General features: G+C 53.0%; 1 protein-coding gene across 4 annotated transcripts in view; it reads right to left on the reverse strand.

Moving 5' to 3' along the window:
• Positions 1 to 21863, reverse strand: part of TTC7A (tetratricopeptide repeat domain 7A) — a 159889-nt gene that overhangs the window by 52698 nt on the left and 85328 nt on the right. For all 4 annotated transcript variants that reach the window (XM_011935874.1, XM_011935875.1, XM_011935873.1 and 1 more), the window contains 5 exons: positions 18104 to 18241; positions 17442 to 17525; positions 12705 to 12809; positions 1998 to 2115; positions 187 to 244 (listed from right to left, as the gene is read on the reverse strand). In XM_011935874.1, the coding sequence (XP_011791264.1) occupies positions 187 to 244; positions 1998 to 2115; positions 12705 to 12809; positions 17442 to 17525; positions 18104 to 18241 (503 nt within the window). The remainder of the gene's footprint in view (positions 1 to 186; positions 245 to 1997; positions 2116 to 12704; positions 12810 to 17441; positions 17526 to 18103; positions 18242 to 21863) is intronic.

The raw sequence follows: 21863 nt of genomic DNA on the forward strand, positions 1-21863 counted from the left end.
CGGAGCTTGCAGTGAGACGAGATCCGGCCACTGCACTCCAGCCTGGGCGACAGAGCGAGACTCCATCTCAAAAAAAAAAAAAAGAAATGTTTGTTCTGCCCACATCAGAGGGTCCAATGAGGTAAAGCTTGTGAATGTGCCACCAAAGGCAAGAGGGGTCTCTGCTGCAGGTGGGAGTCTACTCACCTCTCCAGTGTCTGCAGTGCCTTCCGGTGCAATTCATCTTGCTTGGACTTCAGGGTGGCTGCAGGGGACAGGACAGAGACTGAGCCATCAGGGGTCACTGAAGGGTGCCGGCCCAGCCCTGCACCATCCTCAAAGCACACAGCTCTGCAGATAAAGGCCCCACCAGGGCCCCATCTGGCAAACCTCAAACTCTGGCAGCCTGGGCCAATGCCCTGGCCTCTAGCACATTGGCATGCCAGTTGCTTCTACTGCATTGCATTCTCCACCACCTGAACCACCTTAACCCTTTCTTTTTTGAGACGGAGTCTTGCTCTGTAGCCCAGGCTGGAGTGCAGTGGCCGGATCTCAGCTCACTGCAAGCTCCGCCCCCCGGGTTCACGCCATTCTCCTGCCTCAGCCTCCCGAGTAGCTGGGACTACAGGCGCCCGCCACCTCGCCCGGCTAGTTTTTTTGTATTTTTTTGTAGAGACGGGGTTTCACCGTGTTAGCCAGGATGGTCTCGATCTCCTGACCTCGTGATCCGCCCGTCTCGGCCTCCCAAAGTGCTGGGATTACAGGCTTGAGCCACTGCGCCCGGCCCACCTTAACCCTTTCAAAGGCCGATGCCTACAAGTGTTCCACGACATGGGAATCCCATTCAGGAGGCCCAAGTCTTGAGAGAGAGGCTACCACCTCTGCCTGGCCACATACCTTTCTAGGCTTCCTGACCCACTAGGAAGCTTGAACCCAAACCAGGCACCTTTCTGGTAAACTGCATCCTATTTTAAATGCAGCAGGGCAGGTGTTCTTAGCCTTGGCTGCACACTTAACTCACTACCCAGGAAGCTTTAACATGACTGTATCCAGGCCCCTCCCAAACCTGATCAGAATCCCACTGGCGAGGACCAAGCATTGACAGTTGTCAGAGCTCCCCAGATTCGAAAGCTTAGACAACAACCACTATTTGTAGAGTTAAAGGGATAAGGAGGGTGTCTTGCTCAAAGTAGACTTTGACAAAGGGGCTGATGACTCCCTCACTTGACCAGCATGTGCAGACCCAGGTGTTCCTTATGTAGGGCTCATTTATACCTGATGTCACCGTGACTGCCGCTCCCAGTGACTGGCATTTGGGGGAGGTGGGCATGGGCTGATTACTATTCCAGGTTTGGTCTGGGTGGTAGCCCGTCACTCCCCATCCCTCAAGCAAGCTACAAGGAGATGAAAGTAGGTGGCTGCCTGATAGACAGGGTGAGACACATGGCTGAGCTGGCAGGGTTGGCGAGAGAAGGCCAGGTGTGGGGCAGGAAGGAGCAGAATCCATTAGCCGAGCACTAGTAGTTATTAAGCACCTGCTGTGTACCCAGCCCTATGCCATGTATTGAGGAGGATTTAAAAGGATCCAGAAGGTCATAGCAGTGCTGAGGGTAAGGGCAGGCTTATGAGAACCAGAATGGAGACATTGTGCGGTGGAAGGCTGATGGCGCATTACAGACGGGAAGCAGGAGTTCCACAGAGAAGATCAGTATGGGCTTTGCTGGAGCTAGGGCTGGGCCTTGAGGGGTGGGAGGAACTGGGTCCATGAAGAGGGGAGAGGAAGGCATGTTTGAGGGTGGCGACAGTCCGGGCGAAACAGTGGAAATGGGTCTGAGGGGCGTGTGTGTGTGTATGCATGTGTGTGTGTCTACACACATGGGCATCTGTCCCAGAGGAGTGCAGGGTGCCTATGGAGGCATGGCCTGAGGGGACGGGCGCCGGTAGGACAAGATACCTCCGAGGCAGTTAGGAAGCCTGAGCCATCCCGAAGCAGAAGCCTCCTGGGGCCTGACACTCACCGTCGGTGGCCTGCAGGCTATAGGTGAGACCCAGCGCCAGGTAGCCCTTGGGGAGGAACTCCCCAGCTTCCTCTCCGAGGCTGATCACCATCATGGCAAAGCGCTCTGCTTCCTCCAGCTGCAAAGAGGAGAAACAAAGGTCATGGGGGTGGGGTTGGAGTTTCCTCTACTGGCGAGTGACTCCCTGGACCTGTTCCCGAAAGAGAAGCCTTGTGCTCAAGGTCACAGCGCCTGACCACCGGTCGCAGCTAGAAGAGGGGCAGTGGATTCTCTCTCCCTGGAGTTAGGAAGTGAGGTATCTCACAGGGAGAAGATTCCCTTGCCCCAGAGATCCCAGCTCCCCAGAGCTTGTTCTGCTGAGAGCATGAACCCAAGACCAGGCCAGTCTGGGCCAGCTCCTTTCCTCCCATGGCCTCTGTAGGGTCCTGTGTCTGTGCCTGTCCTGCTCGGCAGAGAGGGAAGCCAGGGCCGGGGCAGGCAGGGGTCTGTGGCTGGGCCTCAGGAACACGTGTCTTGCTGGATGTCACCAGCACCATGGAGCAGGCAGGCAGCCAGCCACTGTGGCCCCGTCCATGAGCTCACTCCCTCTCTGAGACAAGGAGCTCAAACTTTCAGGGGAAAAAGGCCTGGGGCTGTTTTTGTCCTGGGAGCAGGAGGGACTGTTCCAGTTGGAAATGGACCAACCGGTATGGGTCACATGTGCACACATCATCACACATGACATGGGACACAAAGAGAGGGGCACACACAAGGCGGGCCTGGGGATACTCTGGGCCCCCACAGGAGTCAGGCTGGTTTAGGGGGTAGGGGAAAGCCAGGGCCTTGGTCATGCCCACTCATGGCACACATGCCTCCAAAAAAGGCCCCCTTCCTCCCATCCAATCCAGGAAATGGCATGCCTGGTATAGTAGTGTGCCCAACTTCATGTCACTGAAAACGCCAGTTTCCAGAGAGGGCAGGGATGCTTCCTCTGTCACTAAGACTGGTGCTGACCCACAGCAAGAGACTGAATGCCATATGCAAACCCTTCAGGGCCACCCAGACATCAAAGCCCCCAGCCATGGGCATCTCTCCTGGCCAGAGGCTCACAGAGTCATGAGACCAGGGAATGAGATTCAAACCCAAGTTGGCTTCTGGCCCCAAAGCCAGCGCTGCCCCTGCCTGGCCCCCGTCCCTGCTCAGGCCCATCCCCCTAGCAGGAGATGGGCAGCTCTGGGTATCTTGGCGCCTGACCACTGGCCACAGCTAGAAGAGGGGCAGTGGATTTTCTCTCCCTGGAGTTAGGACCTGAGATCATGAGACAGAGGCTATTAGCCAGGGTGAGCTATGTGCAACCTGGAAGAGCACAGGGGAGAAAACAATACCAAGGCACAGAGAAGCTGAGGAAGCTGCCTGATGGCCTGGAGGGAGATGGCGGGAGAGGCTGTCTGCCCACCATGCCCGACTCAGTTGACCACAGCAGCCCTCCAGCCACCTCACGGGTGAGCTCAAGCTGCCAGCCTGGGCAGTGGGCTGCTTCCTGATTGCTGGGCTGGCCACTGGAAGGATGAAGGTGTTTGGGGAGCTGGGTTTCTGCCTTTGGCACCAATAGGCCCGAGAACCCAGGGTTCATGGAAGGCCATAGTTGGGGAAACCCCACAGCTGTCTACAGCTCAGCCTCAGCCGGCCAGGTGGACACAAGGCTACATAGATGCTAAGATCTGTCTCCTGGGCCACGCGGCAGCAGGACTCAGGGGGGCTGCCAGGGCCTGAAGCCAGAGCCACATGGTGAGAAGAGCACTGGAAGACAAGCCCCAGCTAGGCTCCAGTCCTGGCTCAGCACCTGACAGCTGCGGGGCTTGAAGAACACACTCAGTTTCTGTGTCTCAAGGTCCTCATCTGCAAAATGGCAGGTTGGACCCCTGCTCGTCCCTCCTCCCCAGAGCCCTCCACTGAGGCTTCTGTAGCACCAGGCCCTGTGCTAGGCCTGGTTGAGGAGCTGGCAGGACCAGGTGGCCCCTAGTTAAGGCCGTACTGTGTGGTGCTGACGTAGGGCTATTGGAACTCCAAGAGCTTATCACATGGCTGTAGTTACCCCAGGAGGTGGCAGAGGTAGAACAGGAGGCAACAAGGGAGGGGAAAGTAAGCAAATAGCATCCTCTTTCTTTCCTAATATACCCCTGGCTGATGAGGCTCATCTCACCCACTATCTCAGGCATTATGAGGCTCCATCCAAACAGAACAAGCTTTCTTATAAACACCAAGCACAAGTTATAAAAAGAATCCAGACACCTGCTGCACTCCATGAATACATATTCTTCCCATGGCCATGTCCTTCTGCTCAGCAAATGCCAGCTTCAGCTCCTGCAACCCATGCAGAGAGGGTACCAGGAACACGGCTCAGCAAATACTGGCAAAGTATCTGTTCTCCAGTTCATATACATCATATTCTGGATTAAAAGAGTTCATTATCCTTTAGCTTTACAAAGTGAAGACATACATCCTTAGTGTGTCCAATTTGTGATCCACTCTGACTCCGAGATTAGTAGCATTCCTTCTCCAGTACTTGCCAGCATTGTCCACGTAGTTTAAAACTGTCTCTAAGCATGGTGTCAGCATTTGCCTCAAATCAAAATCCCAACGCTTAATGTACCATCTCCCTATATGGCCAACATAATTTAATTTCTTTTTGTTTTTTTAAGTAGAAAATGGTGTCTCACTATGTTGCCCAGGCTGGTCTTGAACTCCTAGGCTCAAGCAATCCTCCTGCCTCGGCCTCCTAAAATGCTAGGATTACAGGTGTGACCCACCACATCTGGCCACAATTTTGATTTCTGTTACCATACCACAAGGCAGGCTTTTTGCATGCAGAGTCACAGCAGTGATTAGAAAGGAAAAAAAGTATGATCAATTCTATTAAGTATGACAATATATAATACAATAGCACACAGTATTAATATCCATGGGTACTGTAGCTGGCAAAAGGGAAGAATAATGTCACAAGAGTGGAAATCCAAAAGCCCTTGAGAATTTGACTCTGCCACCTCTGTTTTGGGGTACTATAATCCCACCTAACTCCGGAATCAGCCCCACATCCATGAGTAGGTGCTTCAAGCAAAGAGGCAGGGCAGCCTAGTGGCTAAGAACACAAGCTCTGGGGCCAGCTACCCTGGTCCAAATCCTGGCTGGTCACTTGCTAACCTTGGGCAAGTCACTTTGTTTTGTTGTGCTTGCCTCTCTCTTCTGTAAAACGGGGATAACAACAGTGTCTCCCCCTGGATGAGGTGCTGGGAGGACAGGATGAGATAAGACAGGGCAATGCTCATAGCAGTGCTTAAAAAAATATTAACTATTATTAATAGTTGTAGTTCATATATCTTTATATTTACATATGTAGATATATAACTGTGTATTTCATATGATATCTCTATACTTTCTTATATATATATATATATTCAATAAAACTTTTAAAATCCAAGACAAAAAAAATAGATCCTGTTCATTAATTTGACTACAAACCATAATTACATATGTAGATATATAACTGTGTATTTCATATGATATCTCTATACTTTCTTATATATATATATATAAGCTTTAATATAATAATATAAGCTTTTTTTTTTTGAGATAGAGTCTCACTCTGTAGCCCAAGCTGGAGTGCAGTGGTGCAATCTCGGCTCACTGCAACCTTCACCTCTGGGGTTCAAGTGGTTCTCCTGCCTCAGCCTCCCAAGTAGCTGGAACTAGAGGCACACACCACCATACCAGTTAATTTTTTTGTATTTTTAGTAGAGACAAGGTTTCACCATGTTTCCCTGGGTGGTCTCGAACTTCTGAGCTCAGGTGATCCACCTGCATTGGTCTCCAAAAGTGCTGGGATTACAGGCGTGAGCCAACGCGCCTGGTCAGCTTTTTTTTTTTTTTTGAGACAGACTCTCACTCTGTCACCCAGTAGGCTGGAGTACAGTGGTGTGATCTCGGCTCAATGCAACCTCTGCCTCCCAGGTTCAAGTGATTTTTGTGTCTCAGCTTCCTGAGTAGCTGGGATTACTGGTGTGTGCCACCATGCCCACCTAATTTTTGTACTGTTTGTAGAGATTGCGTTTCGCCATGTTGGCCAGGCTGGTCTCGAACTCCTGACCTCAAGTGATCCACCTGCCTTGGCCTCCCAAAGTGCTGGGATTACAGGAGTGAGCCACTGCACCTAGCCAGGCTCATATATATGTATATCAATTACAATACTCATATATGCTAATATATATATATATATACACACACACACATATATTTTGTATATGTATTATACAATTTGTTTAATCTTCCAGGGTTTTAAATCTCAGCCTAAATCTCAGATGGCAAGGGTCATCTGGGTATAGTCCTGGTTCCTCATAGCTACATGATCCGACAAATTGGGAAGTGGCATCAAAGACCCTCTGGAATCCAGAGAGTAGAATTACTGTCTGCCTTTTGTCTCTCAGCCAGATCCTCAGCCACTGAGAAGGAGTGACTCTACACGAGGATAAGTTGGCACCTCTGCAGCCCTGCACAGTCCACTATACTGAGCTGGTCGAGCTTTCCATTCCCTATCCAGGGTCCACTCACCCCACTGGGTAATATACTGGAGTATTTCCTGTCTTATTCTCTGATAATCTATAGTTTATTTCAAGGTTTTGATTATTTTATTTTTGAGATGGGGTCTCGCTCTGTAGCCCAGGCTGGAGTGCAGTGGCATGGTCATGGCTCACTGCAGCCTTGACCTCCTGAGCTCAAGTGATCCTCCCACCTCAGCCTCCCAAGTAGCTGGGAGGCTGCACCATCACACCAGGCTGATTTTTAACTTTTTTATTTTTATTTTTTATTTTGTTATTTTTATTTTTTGTAGAGAGGGGGCAGGGTGGATCTCACTATGTGGTCCAGGCTGGTCTGGAACTCCTGGGCTCAAGCGATCCTCCCTGCTTGGCCTCCCAAAATGTTGAGATGATAGGCATGAGCTACCACACCAGTCTCAAAAATATTTTTTCATTTCTTTTTTTTTTTTTTTGAGACAGTGTCACTCTTGTTGCCCAGGCTAGGGAGCAGTGGCACGATCTCGGCTCACTGCAACTTCCGACTCCTGGGTTGAAGTGATTCTCCTGCCTCAGCTTTCCGAGTTACTGGGATTACAGGTGCCTGCCACCACGCCTGGCTAATTTTTGTTATTTTTAGTAGAGATGGGGTTTTGCCATGTTAGTCAGGCTGGTCTCAAACTCCTGACCTCAGGTGATCCACCTGCCTCGGCCTCCCAAAGTGCTGGGATTACAGGTGTGAACCACCTCGCCTGGCCTCAAATTCTTTTTTTTTTTAAGAGTTCTATTTCACGACCCACGAATGGGCTCCATCTGTGATCCAGAAACATTGCTCTAATCAGATGGCTGCGGAGCGGTCGAGCGCCGGCCCTTCCGCTCTACTCCAGTCGTCTTCCTCCCTGCCTAGCACCTCACGTGCCCTTTCCCGACTCTAGACACTTCCTCCTTGTGGCCTCCAAGTTAACAGCTGGTGGCTCTGTAGTCCAGGCTGCTGCTTCTGCAGCAAGCTCAGGTTACAGCACCGGGCCCTCCTTGCTCATCAAAATACTTCCAGGGTGAGGAGTTTCCAGAGTTCTCTTCAACCTTCCTTCTCCCAACCATACACTGCTCTTGAATGACTTCTTTATCTAGGGCAGCCATGGAACCTCGCCATTAAAACCCAGGTGAAGATCTTTCCCCACCTCCTCTTCTGCAATTCTACAGTGATTAGGCCTCCCCTGGCATTTTTCACAGCACCACAGCTACCTGATGGCATCGGTGTTTCACAGCAGAAGGCGCGGAGGCACAGGGAGCTGAGCTGAAGCGACCTACCCAAGGTCACCTGTCTAGGAAGTAGCAGAACTGTGTTTCCAACCCCAGTCTCCCGATGCTGATTCACAGCCCTCTGTAGGTTTTCATGTTTCTCCTCTCTGACCCTTTGGAAAAAGGATGCATCGAAGGACATAATGTTTTGCTCCTTTGTTTTTGTGTTACATAAGTAAGGAAAAATTTCCTGTGACTTTACAAGTTTCTCGGTCTCTCCAGTGTCTTGAATTTGGTCCCTACACAGACTGGCTTCTTGCTCACACACTCTGCTAATTTCACAGGACTGCCTTCCATTTCAAGGGTTACCTCACCTTGCAGTGAGCCAAAGAGGTTTACCCTGGAAATCTTCACCCTCGTTCCTCTCTTTCTGGGAACTAGAGAAAGTTCCTTTCTGAGCCTGCAGAGTTTTTAAGAGCACCTCCAGTTTCTCCTTAGCTCCTTCCCACAGAGCCCGGAACCTGCTGTTAGCTGCTCTGGTGAAAAATCCCCTTTTTTTCTCCCTGGGAGGAGTAGGCACTCTTCCAATTTCTACAAGCTGGTGGCAGGAGGGCTGGCATTCTCTCTCCCCTGCCTCATCAACACTTAATCCATCTTCCTGGCTCTACCCACCCCTGAATTTGAAAAATGAAGTCAAAAACATAAAGGCACATCCTTTCTGTGTGCCTGCTATTTTCAAGGGGCTATAATAGTGATAGCTACCATTCAGGTACCTGCAGGGTACTAAGTCGGGGCACTCTTCATGTCATCTCTGATATTCACAGCTACCCTATAATGGTGGACATGATTGTTTCCAGGCTACAGATGAGGAAACTGAAGCACAGACAGGGTAAATTACTCCCTCAAAGTCACACAGTTAGTAAGTGGGAGTACATGGGTAGGCAGAGATTTGAACTCTATCATCTCTGCCTCCAAAGCCTATGCACTTTTCCACTACCCCCTGCTGCCTTCCTCAGGAAGGAGGTGAGAGATGGCATCAGAGACCCTTCCAATGATGAGCATGCCCTATTTCCGTTTTGCAACTCCTCTCCTGTCTGTGTGACACTACACATGCATAGCCTATCCTCTTTGCCTCCTGTAAAGGTTTCAACTTTTTAAGTTAAATGAATTCAGATACAAAGAAATATTTACATCTCTCTTTCCTTCTGCTGCAAAAATAGGGACCCCGGCAGGAGGCTGCCATGCAGGCCTCTCTGATTTCAGTTCTGGCGTCACTGAGTCAGAGCCTGGGAAGCCCTCCCTCACCAAGGGGTGTTTCAGGCTAAGCCCCAGGGTCAGTGCTCTCCCATTCCAAACTCAACTCTGTTCAGCTACTCCCACCCTGGTGTAAACCCCCAAATCAGCCAGCCGGAACGTGACCATGCACGTCTCTCTGCCTGCCACAATCTCCAAGAGACAACCTTGCTCTCAGACCCAGACCGGGTGTGGGGTATCCAACAGCGGCTCTGGGCATGAGGACAGGACGTGAGAACAGCAGGTGCTCCGCCTCTGGGCACGTGGCCACCCAGTCCAGCTTCACCCAGCACAACTCGTTTTTCAAATGTCCTAGTTTCAGCCTCCCTTCCTGCAACCCAGGCCAAATTGTCCACCCCCAGATTTCTGTCCCCTGCTCATGGGGCTTGGCTGGGCCTGCTGGGGGCTGACGTGAGCCAGAATAACTGCGAAGGCAGGAGACGAAGGGGGTGTGAGCCGCCTTTTGGGATCTGTGCCCTGTCTCATGCACAAATACCCCCTGCCTGCCAGGCAGACCCATTCTTTTCCCTGTGGGCCTCGGGAACAGAGAGTACAGGGTTGACCCTCTTTGTAGAACTAGGCATGGTGAGGCAGGAATCCAGCAGAAGGATGGGGTCAGTTTTGAGAAGAAGGGGCTCAAACACGAAATTTGTGGGGAGCTTGTTGCCTCCCTTCTCAGAACCCTTGGATACCTCACAGCCTGCTCTCTTTACAGTGCCACCTAGGGAGCAAGAATTAGCTGCAGAGTGCTGGGAGAACCCCCAAACCAAATACAGATCCCTCATCCCGTCCCTTCCTGGCCAGTTGAGGTGTGTGTCGCTTGGTCAGTTACTAGTATAGCACCTACTATATGAAGGCTTCCTGTAGGGGAGAGGGGGTCAGAGTACAAGACATGGCAAGTGAGCAAGTTCCTCATCTAGCTGGGAAGTCATGCGCCACATATGACAGAATTCATTGCCAAGTGAATGTGTCCAATGGCAAGAAGGATCCACCCAGCTAGCATCAGGCACTGAACCCTGGGCTGGGGTTTCAAAGAAAAGACAGATAATTCCTGCACTCAAGAAACACAGATGATCACAACGTGACGTGATCTGTATCCAAGACAGGTAGGAAGTGCAGGGGGTGAAGCTTCCAGGTCAGGGAAGGTTGCCAGGAGTCCACCCCCAGGCCACCCGTGGGACATCACTCTAGCCTGTGCCTGATTTAAATGCTGGCTCAAACTGGCCCCTAAACCCAAATATGCTGCGCAGCTGAAGTTAAATAGCTCACCCTTCCTTCTCCTCAATTCTGATGACAAGTCTGCATGTTTAAGTTTCCTTTTGGGCTTTTCTATTTATGTTGTCATTGATTACTTTGCTCCTAACTCATCTGATTTCAATTTGGACTGATTTGATCCTAATTTTATTACCATGTAATCCGAATGCACATAATTACTGTAATTATGCTGCTGAGGGAAACAGCTCCTGCATGGTGGGAAGACCTAAATTTAGGGCTTCCTGGCAAGGGCGGCCATTGGCTGGGTGGACCCACAGCTACCTCAGAGCTGGCAGCCTTGAGGGGCACAGATGCCTTCCCCTGCAACACCCCCTCAGAAATGGGTATTTTGGGCTTCATCTCAGAGATGAGCTTGAGGCCTCTCTCAGAAACCCAGGGAGCAAGCAGCGGCCTGAGTTGGGGTAGGGGAGCCCACCTGCTCTGCACACTCTGGCTCATATCTCCATCCTCTGCTGCATGTGCTCAGCACCCATGGGCCGCCCGCATCTAAAGTGCTTGCTCACAAGGTCTCCCTACCTCTGGGTGCCAACTGTCTTCCCCAAAAGACCTGGGAACCAAGGGTTCCCTGATACTCATGAGGCGGGGGAAAGCAAAGGCCTGGCTCTGGCCCTCCTATATCCTCCCTTGCCCTCTGAGTCCAGTCTGAGGCTGCCTCCTCCATGATGCCTCCCTGACCTGTCCAGTCCTCTCCCTACTTGGTCATTCATTTATGTCCCACCTGAGGAGACTTACTGTTTCCACTTTATAGATGGGAAAACTGAGGCACAGTGAGGTTAGGTGCCTTACTCTAGGGTACCCAGTGGGTGGGCAGTGAAACTCTTAACTACCTCATTACACTGCTCCTTCCAAAAGCCCAGAGCCTATTACAGGATTGATCTCATGTAATTCTCCCCAACCTAAACGACAGCATAAAGAACACGAGCCAGATGCCACACTTTCCCCTCCTCCTGATCAGCCAGAGGGGACGGGGCACTGCAGACACGGGGATCTGAGAACCAGCTGGAAAACGGGACAGGTGCTCTTTTCACCCAGCTTCTTTGTGCTTGGGAGGACTGACTCCCTGGAGCAGAGAAGGCGAGCCCTGCTGCGATGACGAGGAGGGGACCCAGCAGAGGGATGGGGCCAGTTTCCAATCCTAGGGAAGAAAGGTTGGAACATGGAATTTGTGGAAGGCTCATTGCCTCCCTCCCCAGAATCCATGATTTGTTTGTGTACAGGAGGGAAAGTGGCAAAAAGAGTTGTAAAGGTTGCTAATTACGAAGCACCTGCTGTATGCACCCAGAGCCTGGCCCCTGCTGCCTTAGAACAAGCTGGGCACACAATGGTGAGGGGGTGGCTGAAGGTGTCAGGCCAACAGGAAGACAGGGAGGCCATCTCCACGGGAAATGCCCACTTTAGGAGACCCTGGGCCCAGAGAGCAGATGAAAGAACTGGGGACATGCGGGTGTGGAAGGGCCTGATATCCAACGTGTGGGAGGGAGGATGCACTTGCTCTGTGTTGCTTGAGAGGGTAGAAATAGGAGGCTGAAATCAGCAAGCTGACTGGGACTGAAGAAAGCAAAGATTGTCCAGAAGTGAGCCCCCAGCTGGAAGAGATACCTGCGCAGAGGTCCCACTGCTGGGGCCCACTGCCATGGCCCAAGAGCCCCCATAGGCCTGGAGCAGCCTCTGGGCAGACCTGGGGCAGGAGGACCACAGCAAGGCGAGGAACCTGGGCTCCCAGCCCTGTTCTCCTTCACTGCTTCAAGCTGCTGATCTCATGGGGGTCTTCAGGTGCCTGCAGTAAAGGCCTCCAACTGGGGAGCGGGCATACCTGGAGCCATAGCCTCCTAACAATTCAGCTGCCTCTGCAGAGAGCAGTAAGCAAGCAGCGGAGCACAGGGCAGGGCCCTGGAGGGCTAGAGCCAAGAGGAAGGAGAGGGGCTGACAGAAAAGACCACCTTCCCATTTCGCCAAGAGCAGCTCTGCCCCACGAATCGTGCCTTGCACCGCTTGGAGATTAGATGCTAGGATCCTCTGAAGCCTCAGAAATGATGGGGCACCTACTACCCTGCTGCTGGGCAGGTGGGGGGCACCTCTACTTCCCTATATTTCACTCTCTGGAGGCCACAGTTCAAGGCTGAACCACAAACCAGACACCATCCTGAGTCAGGGGACCCTGCCTTGGAGATGGAGGCTGGTGGCTTCTCAGAGACTTTCTCCCTGCCCAGGCCCATCTGCCTGATAGCTCCTCTCCACCTTCCACATGCACCCTCACATACATGCCAAGACGTGCACACCCCACTCACAGTCAGCTGCTGCCACCCTCCCCACAGGAGGCCTCTGGCCCCTGCCCTCTCAGCTCACTCACCCAGTGAAGGGACCCGATGCAGACCTTCGCGGCCATCAGGGGCACAGTGGGGTCCGAGGGCCTCAACTTCACACACTCCCGCAGCAGGGACACGGCATAGGCTGACTGCAGAAAAAACAGCAGGAAACACTGTCACTCACAGCCCTGGATCTCAGGGGCCCACAGTGGGGCGAGCTCCCCAGACAACCAAGCCTTGCTCTGTATCCCTTTGCTCTCAGGAGCCAGGAAGAGGGCCAGGGCAGAGAAGCCCAGGCAGTGTCAGCAGGCAAATCCCTCCCTGGGCCTCAGTTTCCTCATCTGAAGATTAGAAGCTGTCAGCCTTGCTCTTTAGGTAACATGATGACCGCTAACATGACAACAAATGGAAGCTCTCCAAAAGGAATTCAAATTTCAAGCACAGAAATTTTAGAGGTAGAAAGGGGCTCTCTAAATGAGGGCTGGGCACAGTGGCTCACACCTGCAATCCCAGCACTTTGGGAGACTGAGGCAGGCTGACCACTTGAGCTCGGGATTTGAGACCAGCCTGGCCAACATGGTGAAACCCCATCTCTACTAAAATACAAAAATCAGCCGGCTGTGGAGGCGTGTGTCCACACCCGGCTACTCGGGAGGCTGAGACACGAGAATTGCTTGAACCCAAGAGGTGGAAGTTGCAGTGAGCCGAGATTGTGCCACCACACTCTAGCCTGGGTGACACAGTGAGACTGTGTCTCAAATAATAATAATAATAATAAATAAGGACTCCAGAGGCATGGCCAACGGCAGGGGTTGGGGGTCGTATAAAGGCTGGCGGAGAGGAAGCGGAGATATTCTAAACTGGCAGAGCCCGAGAGAACCTCCAGACAGGAATCTGAGGATCCCCCCAGGCTTCAGGGCTCAGACTGGACCTGCTGAGGACAGCCAAGTGTGAAGGAGGGCTGAGGTGGTGGGCAGCCACGGCCAGACAGGGATGTTACCAATAACAGTAATGAGAAGAACAGCAGCAGCAAACACTTATCCAAATCTTGGGATATGCAGGCATTGTCCTAAGTCTGGGGTTGACAAAACACAGTTAACAGGCTAAATCTGGCACTCTGTCTATTTTTGTAAATAAAGTTTTACTGGAACACAGCCATGTGCATTCATTTACATACTGTCTATGGCTGTTTTCCTGATACGGTAGCAGAGTGGAATAGTTGCAAAAGACTGTTGGGCTTGCAGTCAAAACCATCTACTATCTGACTGACCCATTACAGAAAAGAGGTTGGAGACCCCTGTTCTAAGTGCATTTTAAATACCAAGTGATTTAATTTTTACGCAGTCTTATGATGTAGATACTCTGACTTTACTTGGTACAGGTGGGAAAACTGAAATGCAAAGTTAGGTAGCTTGTTCAAAGCCACACAGCCTATGAATGGCTGAGCTGAGGTTTGAACGTAGCCTGGCTCTAACCACTACCCTACACTGCCTCTACGATGACCACTTTGGCCAGAAAGGAGGCCTGTTTCCTGTTTCCCTGCCCACCCGCCCTCCCCACCCCAAACACATACACACACACACACACACACACACACACACACACACACACACACACACACACACACACTCACACTCTCTCTCTCTCTCTCTCTCTGGGCTGGAACCTTTTCCAGGAAACTCAGCAGTAATCCTCCCAGTGTGTACACCCCTGTACCTGTGTGACCTCCAGGTTTGCAGGTACCTGTGTGTAACTATGACAATTCCCATGTACTGGGCCCTACTGTGGGCCAAGCGATCCCCCATTAATTAGCTCTCATACCCCCCCAGCAACTCTGGAGGTACAGAAGGAAATGGAGGCTCTGGGAGGCTCCCCTGTCCACAGCAGGGTATGAACAACTGGCAGGTGCACAGCTAGGATCGGAGTCGTCTGTGTCCACCCTGGACACCCCGCCTCCCTCCAGCCGGCCTCCCGCTTTCCCCGCCATCTAAGGAAGAGCTTTTCTCAACCCAGACGTGATAGATTTCCCTGGGCTTTGACTCAGACTTATTAGGTCAATTGCAGGTGTCTTTGCCAAGGGTATGCCCTGAACCCAGTACTGGGCTAGGGGTTGTGGGGTCACTCAGGAAAGGGGATGAGGCCATGGCTCTTTCCTCAAAGGACCCCACAGAAAGGGTGGGAGAGACAACAAAGGCCACCACCCCCATGGCTCTCTCCGGACACAAGAGGGTAGGAGGCCAAGCACAAAAGGGTGTTAGCAGGTGACCGGCTCCTGCAGGCTGGGAGACTCCACAGCGTGCCCAGTGTGGGCGGGCGCCACGGGGTATGAGGGGCTTGCAGGCACTGTCAGGCTATCTACCTCCTCCTGAGACCCTGCCCTGGAAACACCACTCCAAGTCCTCCCCAGGCACTTGGCCCCTCCATCCACACCCCAGCAAGCCTCAGGCTTCTCCTCAGCCTCCTTCTCATGGCTGCTAAACTCTGGATCCTTGCCATACAGGGTTCTCTAACCCTGACCCTCTGCATTCCACCCCCATGTACACCAAAAAACGCTGCTATTTAAGGAGCCATCTGAGGACTCAGCAGCCGGAGCAGCAGCTTTTTTTTTGTCATGCTGGTTACCTAGCAACACAGCCAATGCAATTGCCGCACAGAGACCAAGACAAGGAACGACCTAAATCACGCCACAGAACTCATCCATTATTCCTGCAGGTTCAGCTGCTCAGACTCACCTTCTGGAAGGCCTTTCGGGCACAATCACAGATACAGGCCCTCGATTCCACCTTACGCTTTCAGCAAAGGCAAGGTCTAGCCACTCCTGAGGGCTGCCTGGGACAATCAGGCAGACTGATTTGGTGGGCAGGGTTCCCAAGGCGGGTGGAGAATGCTCTCCAGAACAATCTCCTGCTGCACCGAACACACAGTGTCTCCAGCCCATGGAGCCTCATGCATGAGGAACTGGCCAATCTCAACTCCCTGATGCAAGCCCACTCCCAGGGCCACCTTGCTTATCTGTGAAGGAGCCAAGTCGTGAAACCAGCTCCCTAGATGCTGGGATGGTGCCAGGCTGTCTGGATCTCTCTGAGTCCAGCTAGTCAGTGGCAGAAGACTCCTTACCTCCCAGACTATCAATACACCTTTGACTGAGCCTGGAGAGCTTCTAGGAGCTGCTCTCGGATTTAAAGCTAACTTGCATGTGCAGTCAATTTTTCTGAGCAGAAGTCCTCAGCTTCCCTTACCTCCTGAAAGGGGTCCATGACCCACAGAAGGGTTCGAATCACTGCTCTGGCCCTAGGCCTCTCCCACCTGTACTCACTGTCCCAAGATTAGATGGGTTTTCTGTGTTTCCCAGAGGTAGGAAGAAATGGCCCATGCCACTGTGAGCTATCTGCCCAGGCTCCATGGAAGCTCCAGCCCCACCTCCTCCCGGCCCTGTCCCTACTACCCCAGGCTGACCGCTGCCTTCAATACCTTCCTGTCCCCATCCCCACTGCTGGTTCATCTTTTCCACCCCCTCCACCATTGCCCACGTTGTCTCCTTTGCCTGCAGTTCTGTAGGGTTTCTCTCACTCCCTCACCCTTGAAGGGCCGGGGCCTTGCCCTGTGTTCTGAATTCTCCCCGAGCCTCAACAAGACCCTGTTAAGCACAAAGCCAAGGAGATCATGCTGTGACTTCAAGATGTTCTGTGAGGTGTCCGATGTGATGGGGGAGAGTACAGAGATTTGGGAAGACACATGCCCAGCAGATGGGGGCAGGGAAGGCTCCCCAGAAAGCCTCTCCCCACAGTCAGGCTACAGCACCTGCTCCTCTTCCCCCTCCCTGCCAGGACCTGGCCTGCCTTGGCTGCTGAGGCCCCGAGCTGGCTGGCACACCCTTCATGCGTGGAGGAGGCACTGGCAAGCTGGGAGGGCCCTCCTGAGAGACGGCTCCGGGGCCAGAAATGGAACGTGGCACAGATGGGCCAGGGGGGCGAGGAATTCCCTCAGCCCCATGAAAGGGCTCTGGATATTTACAGCTCCTGGAACAATCTGCAAGCTCATGCCACCTTATTTCCTGCATTCATAGCATCCTCAGCCCCAACACCCTCAGAACTCAGCTCCAGAAAGGTTTTCCTTTCATGTCACTGCTTAAAATAGAGGCTTATGTAAGTATAATTCTGATCAGAGCAAAAAGCAGGGGTGACGGCACCGGAGCTGGGTGGATAGAGAGTGAACTCATGCCTGGTGCTCCTTGCTCTGGGCAGCATCCCGCCAGGCCCTGTCCCCATCTAGGTGCTCCTGGCCCCATGCGTCATACAGTACTCCCTCCAAACTCCCTTGTGGGTGCTGCTGCTCTGCTGCACCCTTTAAGCTTCCCCTCTGAGGCAAGTCTCCAGTCCACAAGCAGGCCATTTCCTGACGCCATACTCAGTGGACAGGATGAGAGCTACAGTCCACATGGAACAACGTTCCGTCACCTCGATACACCTCATGTCCACCACATGCAGTCACATTATTAGCTCTTCAGCACAGAGGTTACAGTGCTCCCGTGCATGTACGCAGACTCAGAGAAAAGCATCCTGAGACTCACACCTGCACACTGGCACATTCATAGCTCACACGTGGACAGGAATTCACACAAGGTGCCTGTGTAGCCCACCCCACGCCCCTCACTCTCCTGGAGGTTCAAACCAGCTGCAGGATAGTCCCCACCCTCTCCCCTGGCCAGAAAACCCCTCCATCCACCTCAGCAGAGCCCCCTGAGGGTGAGTGTACAACCCCTAGCACCCCCTGGACCTTACCTTCCCACAAGCCACCATGGAGAGGGCCAGCTGGTACCAAAGGTGAAATTCTCCAAACGCAAACTTCATGGCTCGCTCCAGGCACTGGGGAGGGGAGATAGTCAGCACTTACTCACCAGGGGTCCTCACACCCCAGCCACCCACACCCTTCCAGGGTAGTCACTGCCCAAGTCACTGCCTTTGGGAGGCTGCAGGAGGCAGGCACTTGGCTCCTGTGAGACACCCTGCAGAAACCCAGTTCCTGCCTCTGGCATGCTGTGTGACCCTGCTCAAGTCTCTCACCCTCTCGGGCCCTCAGTTCACCTCCTTAACATGTGAATGATCTCACAGGGTGATAGCAAAGAGCAAATGGAGTAAGATTTGTGAAAGTGCTTTCAAAACACAGACATGCAATAAAAATAGCAGGGAACATTTATTATTACTGTGCATGGCGCTGTTCTCAGCCTTTCACATGCACTCTCCCCAACAACCTTGTGAGGTGGGTTCTCTAACTGCCCATATTTCACCAGTGAGGAAGTTGAGACTTGTACAACTTGCCAAGGTCAAAGCAGCAGAGCAGCCTGGCAGGGGAGGGACAGGTGAAGGGACAAATGGCTCCGTCTGATTTCCTTTACAGACTGCCTGACTCTGGGGAGTGGGATGGGCTGCATGGCCGGCCGTACCTCAGAGAGCATGACATACTGTCCCCTTCTGCCCAACGTGATGCTCAGGAGGTCATAGATGGTTGCAGCATTCTGCAAGCTCACTGTCCGGTCCTCCTCCTGCTCTGGCACCCGGCTCAGCACCACGTCTCGAGTGGCCTGTGGGTGGGACATTGTTTGGTAAGAGTGAGGACGGCAGATAAGCAGGTGTCCGTCTTTGAGGGGCCCCCACCTTGCTGGCCCAGACACTATCACCTTTTTGCCACTGACCCAGACCAGAAAGACAGCCACACTCTCAGAAATGGCCTTTTCTCATCTCCACAAAAGCCCTCTCCAAGAGAGAAAATCCTCCACCTTTAGCCCAGGTTGGGTGAGGGAGCAGTTCTGAGGGGTCAAGCTTCTGGTATTAAATTTGTTATTCTACAAAATTTCAAGCCTACAGAAAAGTTGCAAGAATAGTCTCATAACCGAAAACCCTTCCTCAATGTTCCCCTCTCTATACAATTATTATTGCCCTTTATAGTTGGTTGCTTTTTCTCATTCCAGGATCCAGTCCAGGATCATACCTTGTACTTGGGTGCCATGTCTCTTTAATCTCCTTGCATCTGGAAGGGGCCCTCCACCTTTCTCTCATGACACTGGCATTTTTGAGGAGCCCAGGCCAGTCATTTTATGGAACAGTCCCTGGTGTGTTTGCAATTCTCACAATTACAGCAAGAGTTCTGGCTAAGATATGAAAGTGCCTGGATCGGGTAGGTGGCTCTGCTGCTTGACGCTTGGTGGCGAGGTTGGGCTGTAGCCCCCAGTGCCCTCTTCTCTTCCTCTTCAGTCTTTCAAGTAGCTTTGACAAGGACATTCCCAGAGCCCCCCTTCCCTTCCCCTCTGTGTCCAGCCTGGACCCTCTCCAGGCTCCTTCCAACCATGGAAACTCTCCTCCGTCCCTCCCCAGGGAGAGCTTCCCCACACTCAAGAACTCCGCTCTTGGCATCCAGCGCCAAGGATTTCAGTAGCTCACAGAGTTGCCAGATGGCTGCTGGGGGTGGGGGTAGGAGAGGGAAATGTGCTGTATGAGTGGGAAATTCTGCCTAATTCCAAAAGGGGAGCTCCTCATCACCAAGCCAGAAGCCCCCCATCAAGGTTGTGGGACTCTTTTGTTCTTTGGTCTGTGCAGGTGGTCCCACCCCTCTGCCCACCTCTATACCCTGGGGACAACACGCAGGCTGGGGGCAAAAGAGACAGGGTGGAAGGGGAGAGGCTCCCCCACTGCAGGGGTCATGGGCGCCTCCGAGCAGCCACAGGGCAGGGATTTAGGCAGAGGACACTCTGGGGCCAGAAACAGTCATATCCCCATGCCCACTCCAAGGGCTGTGTGGGAGCTGGGCAGAGCTGTGCTCTGGGCAGATGCTGCTGCTGGCTGCCCCCAGCATTCTCCCTTCTCCTGCCCATTCCCCTCTGCCAAATAGGGCTCTCTCCTGCATCTCCCTCCCTCTGTCTGAGTCTCCTTCTGTGCAATGGGACTTGCCCTCCTCTGCTTCCACACGCAGGACCTCAAGACCAAGAACTCAGCCTTCCTAACAGAATAAAAAGGAGCTGCCAGCCCTAAAAACCCAGATCTCCCTCATCAGAGCCACCCCATCCCTCCTGTGCAGCAAGTGGGCCTCATAGCTTCCCTTGAGCAGGACTGCTCTCCCCTCCTCCAGGTGAGGGGCTGGAGGCAGAAGCCCAAGCCCCTGAGGCCTCCAGACCACAGGCTCTGCGTGTGTCCTGCAGTGCAGGGCTGGAGTGTGTCCTCCTAGAGGCCTCTGGAAGCCAAAACACCTCCAAGACCCAAGGAGGTGACTTGGTCTTGAGAGACTGGTGGTCACTTGGTCACTGAGAGACTGGTGGTCAGGGGTTCTGATGGCTGCCCCGTTGCCACAGTTGGTGAGTGCTGCCCATGCCCCCATGGACTCAGATGGCCCAGGAGAGGGTGCCGGGATGCCCGGAAATCCCGGCAAGGCTGAGTTCTGGAATCAGCCTGCGGAACAGGAGCCACTCAGGAGCTCTAAAGGGTTGAAGGAGAGGAGTGGAGAAAGAAGGTGCCAAGAAATCCCCCTCCTTCCCAGTGAAGTCCACCCACACAGCCACCAACAGGGAGAGAAAAGAAATTCTAGGGAGAGGGTTGGCAGGAGCTAGTCCCCTGAGCCAACTAGGAATACAGCCCTTGTTCTATCCCTGGCGATGTACCGCCCCACTTTGCCACCTCCAGCAGCTCCCCAGCTCTGGCCATCCTGGGTGGGGACCCATAGGGGCGGCCTCCACCAGGCAGGAGTGGCTCGGGAGTGAGAGGATGGGGCACAGAGGCTCTGTCTGTGGGGAGAACAGGAAGGAGCAGCAGTACAGAATGCACATCCCCGAGTGGAAGCTGACCTGGAATTCTGGTGGGAGTGAGAGGTTATGATGGGAGGGAGTGGGGACAGGCAGTCTGCAGGGGTGGGAAGCAGCTTGGCTGGACACATCCAGGGTCTGAGGATGCCCGCCTGCCTGCCCGTGCAGACCCGTCTTGTTCAGGGGATAGTGGGCCGCGAGCCATCACTGTGGCCATCGGGATAAAGTCTAAACTCCTTTCTGGGGCTGCCTAACTGGCCAGCTTCTCTCTAGTGACATGGAATCCCTTGCTGGTCCCTACAGTCACCATGGCCCATCTTCGGTCATGCTGCAGTTCCCTCTGTCAACCTGGATACCTTCTAGCTCCTCAAAACTCCATTCAGGACCACCTTCTTACAGCACCATCCCTGACTTATCTCACCAGGGGAGGTCAGGCCTCTCCTGTCCTCCCCCAACCCGGCCCATACCTCAGCCCACACATCCCCATCTGGTTCACCAGTTCTTGCTCACGGCTAGACTCCTGGCCCCAGGCACAACCGCACACACAGAACTTGACTCAACCTGCCTTTGCAGGGTGTGACACTCAGGAGAGAAAGATTCTGGGCCTGGAGTGGAAACCTCCGCCTGTCCACCCTAGACCTTGACCTTTAAGAGAACAGTGTCTGAATTTGTGTCTGGCAGAGGGAGGGGTGAATTTTCAGAACTGGGCGTTAATTAGGTCAGAAGAATAGGAACAGAAGAGAGGATCAGTCTAGCAGTAGTAGCGGCAGCAGCAGCAGCACAAATCCTCAGGCTGGTGATAGGCCCTCAATAGGCAGACAGCCAGGAAGGCTCCTTGGGGGTCCTAGGGACTTGTGCGAACTGGGGCCTGTGCAAGAGAGGGCTGTGATTCCCCAGCCAGAAGTGGAAGTGGGCTGAGTGGTTACTATGGCTTTGGGGCAGGGCCAAAGTGAAATATTCCTGGTGGTTGCTGGGCAGTGCCTGTGTGTGTAACCATGGCAACAGGGCGGAGTAGGGGGAAATGGGACAGAGAAAAGGCAGGCGTGGGGGCTGGTGGGTAAGACACAGCAGAATAAAATTCATGTGCAGCTCAGGGGCCAGGGCCTCAGACACTATGGGAGCATCAGCTCCCTCCCAGCACCCCCAGCTGTCCTGCTCCCTCCTCCCTGGCTCACTGCCCTGAGGCCACATGGTATACCCCCATGCTCTGGCAGTAGCTCTGACCTAGTCCCAGCTACATTCTTTCTCTTCCACCATTGAAGTGGCCTCAGACCTGCTTTCATTAGAACATCCTCTAGATCAAATGCAAGTAACAGATGTGAATGCACTTGTGACCTTTAAAGTAATACATGAACACTAAATCTCACCGTCTCTTTCTCACTGTTCTTAGAATATGGCAGCATATTCTCCTCTG

Source organism: Colobus angolensis, unplaced genomic scaffold (assembly GCF_000951035.1).
Source record: "Colobus angolensis palliatus isolate OR3802 unplaced genomic scaffold, Cang.pa_1.0 Scaffold15, whole genome shotgun sequence".
In the NCBI taxonomy this organism is placed as follows: domain Eukaryota; kingdom Metazoa; phylum Chordata; class Mammalia; order Primates; family Cercopithecidae; genus Colobus; species Colobus angolensis.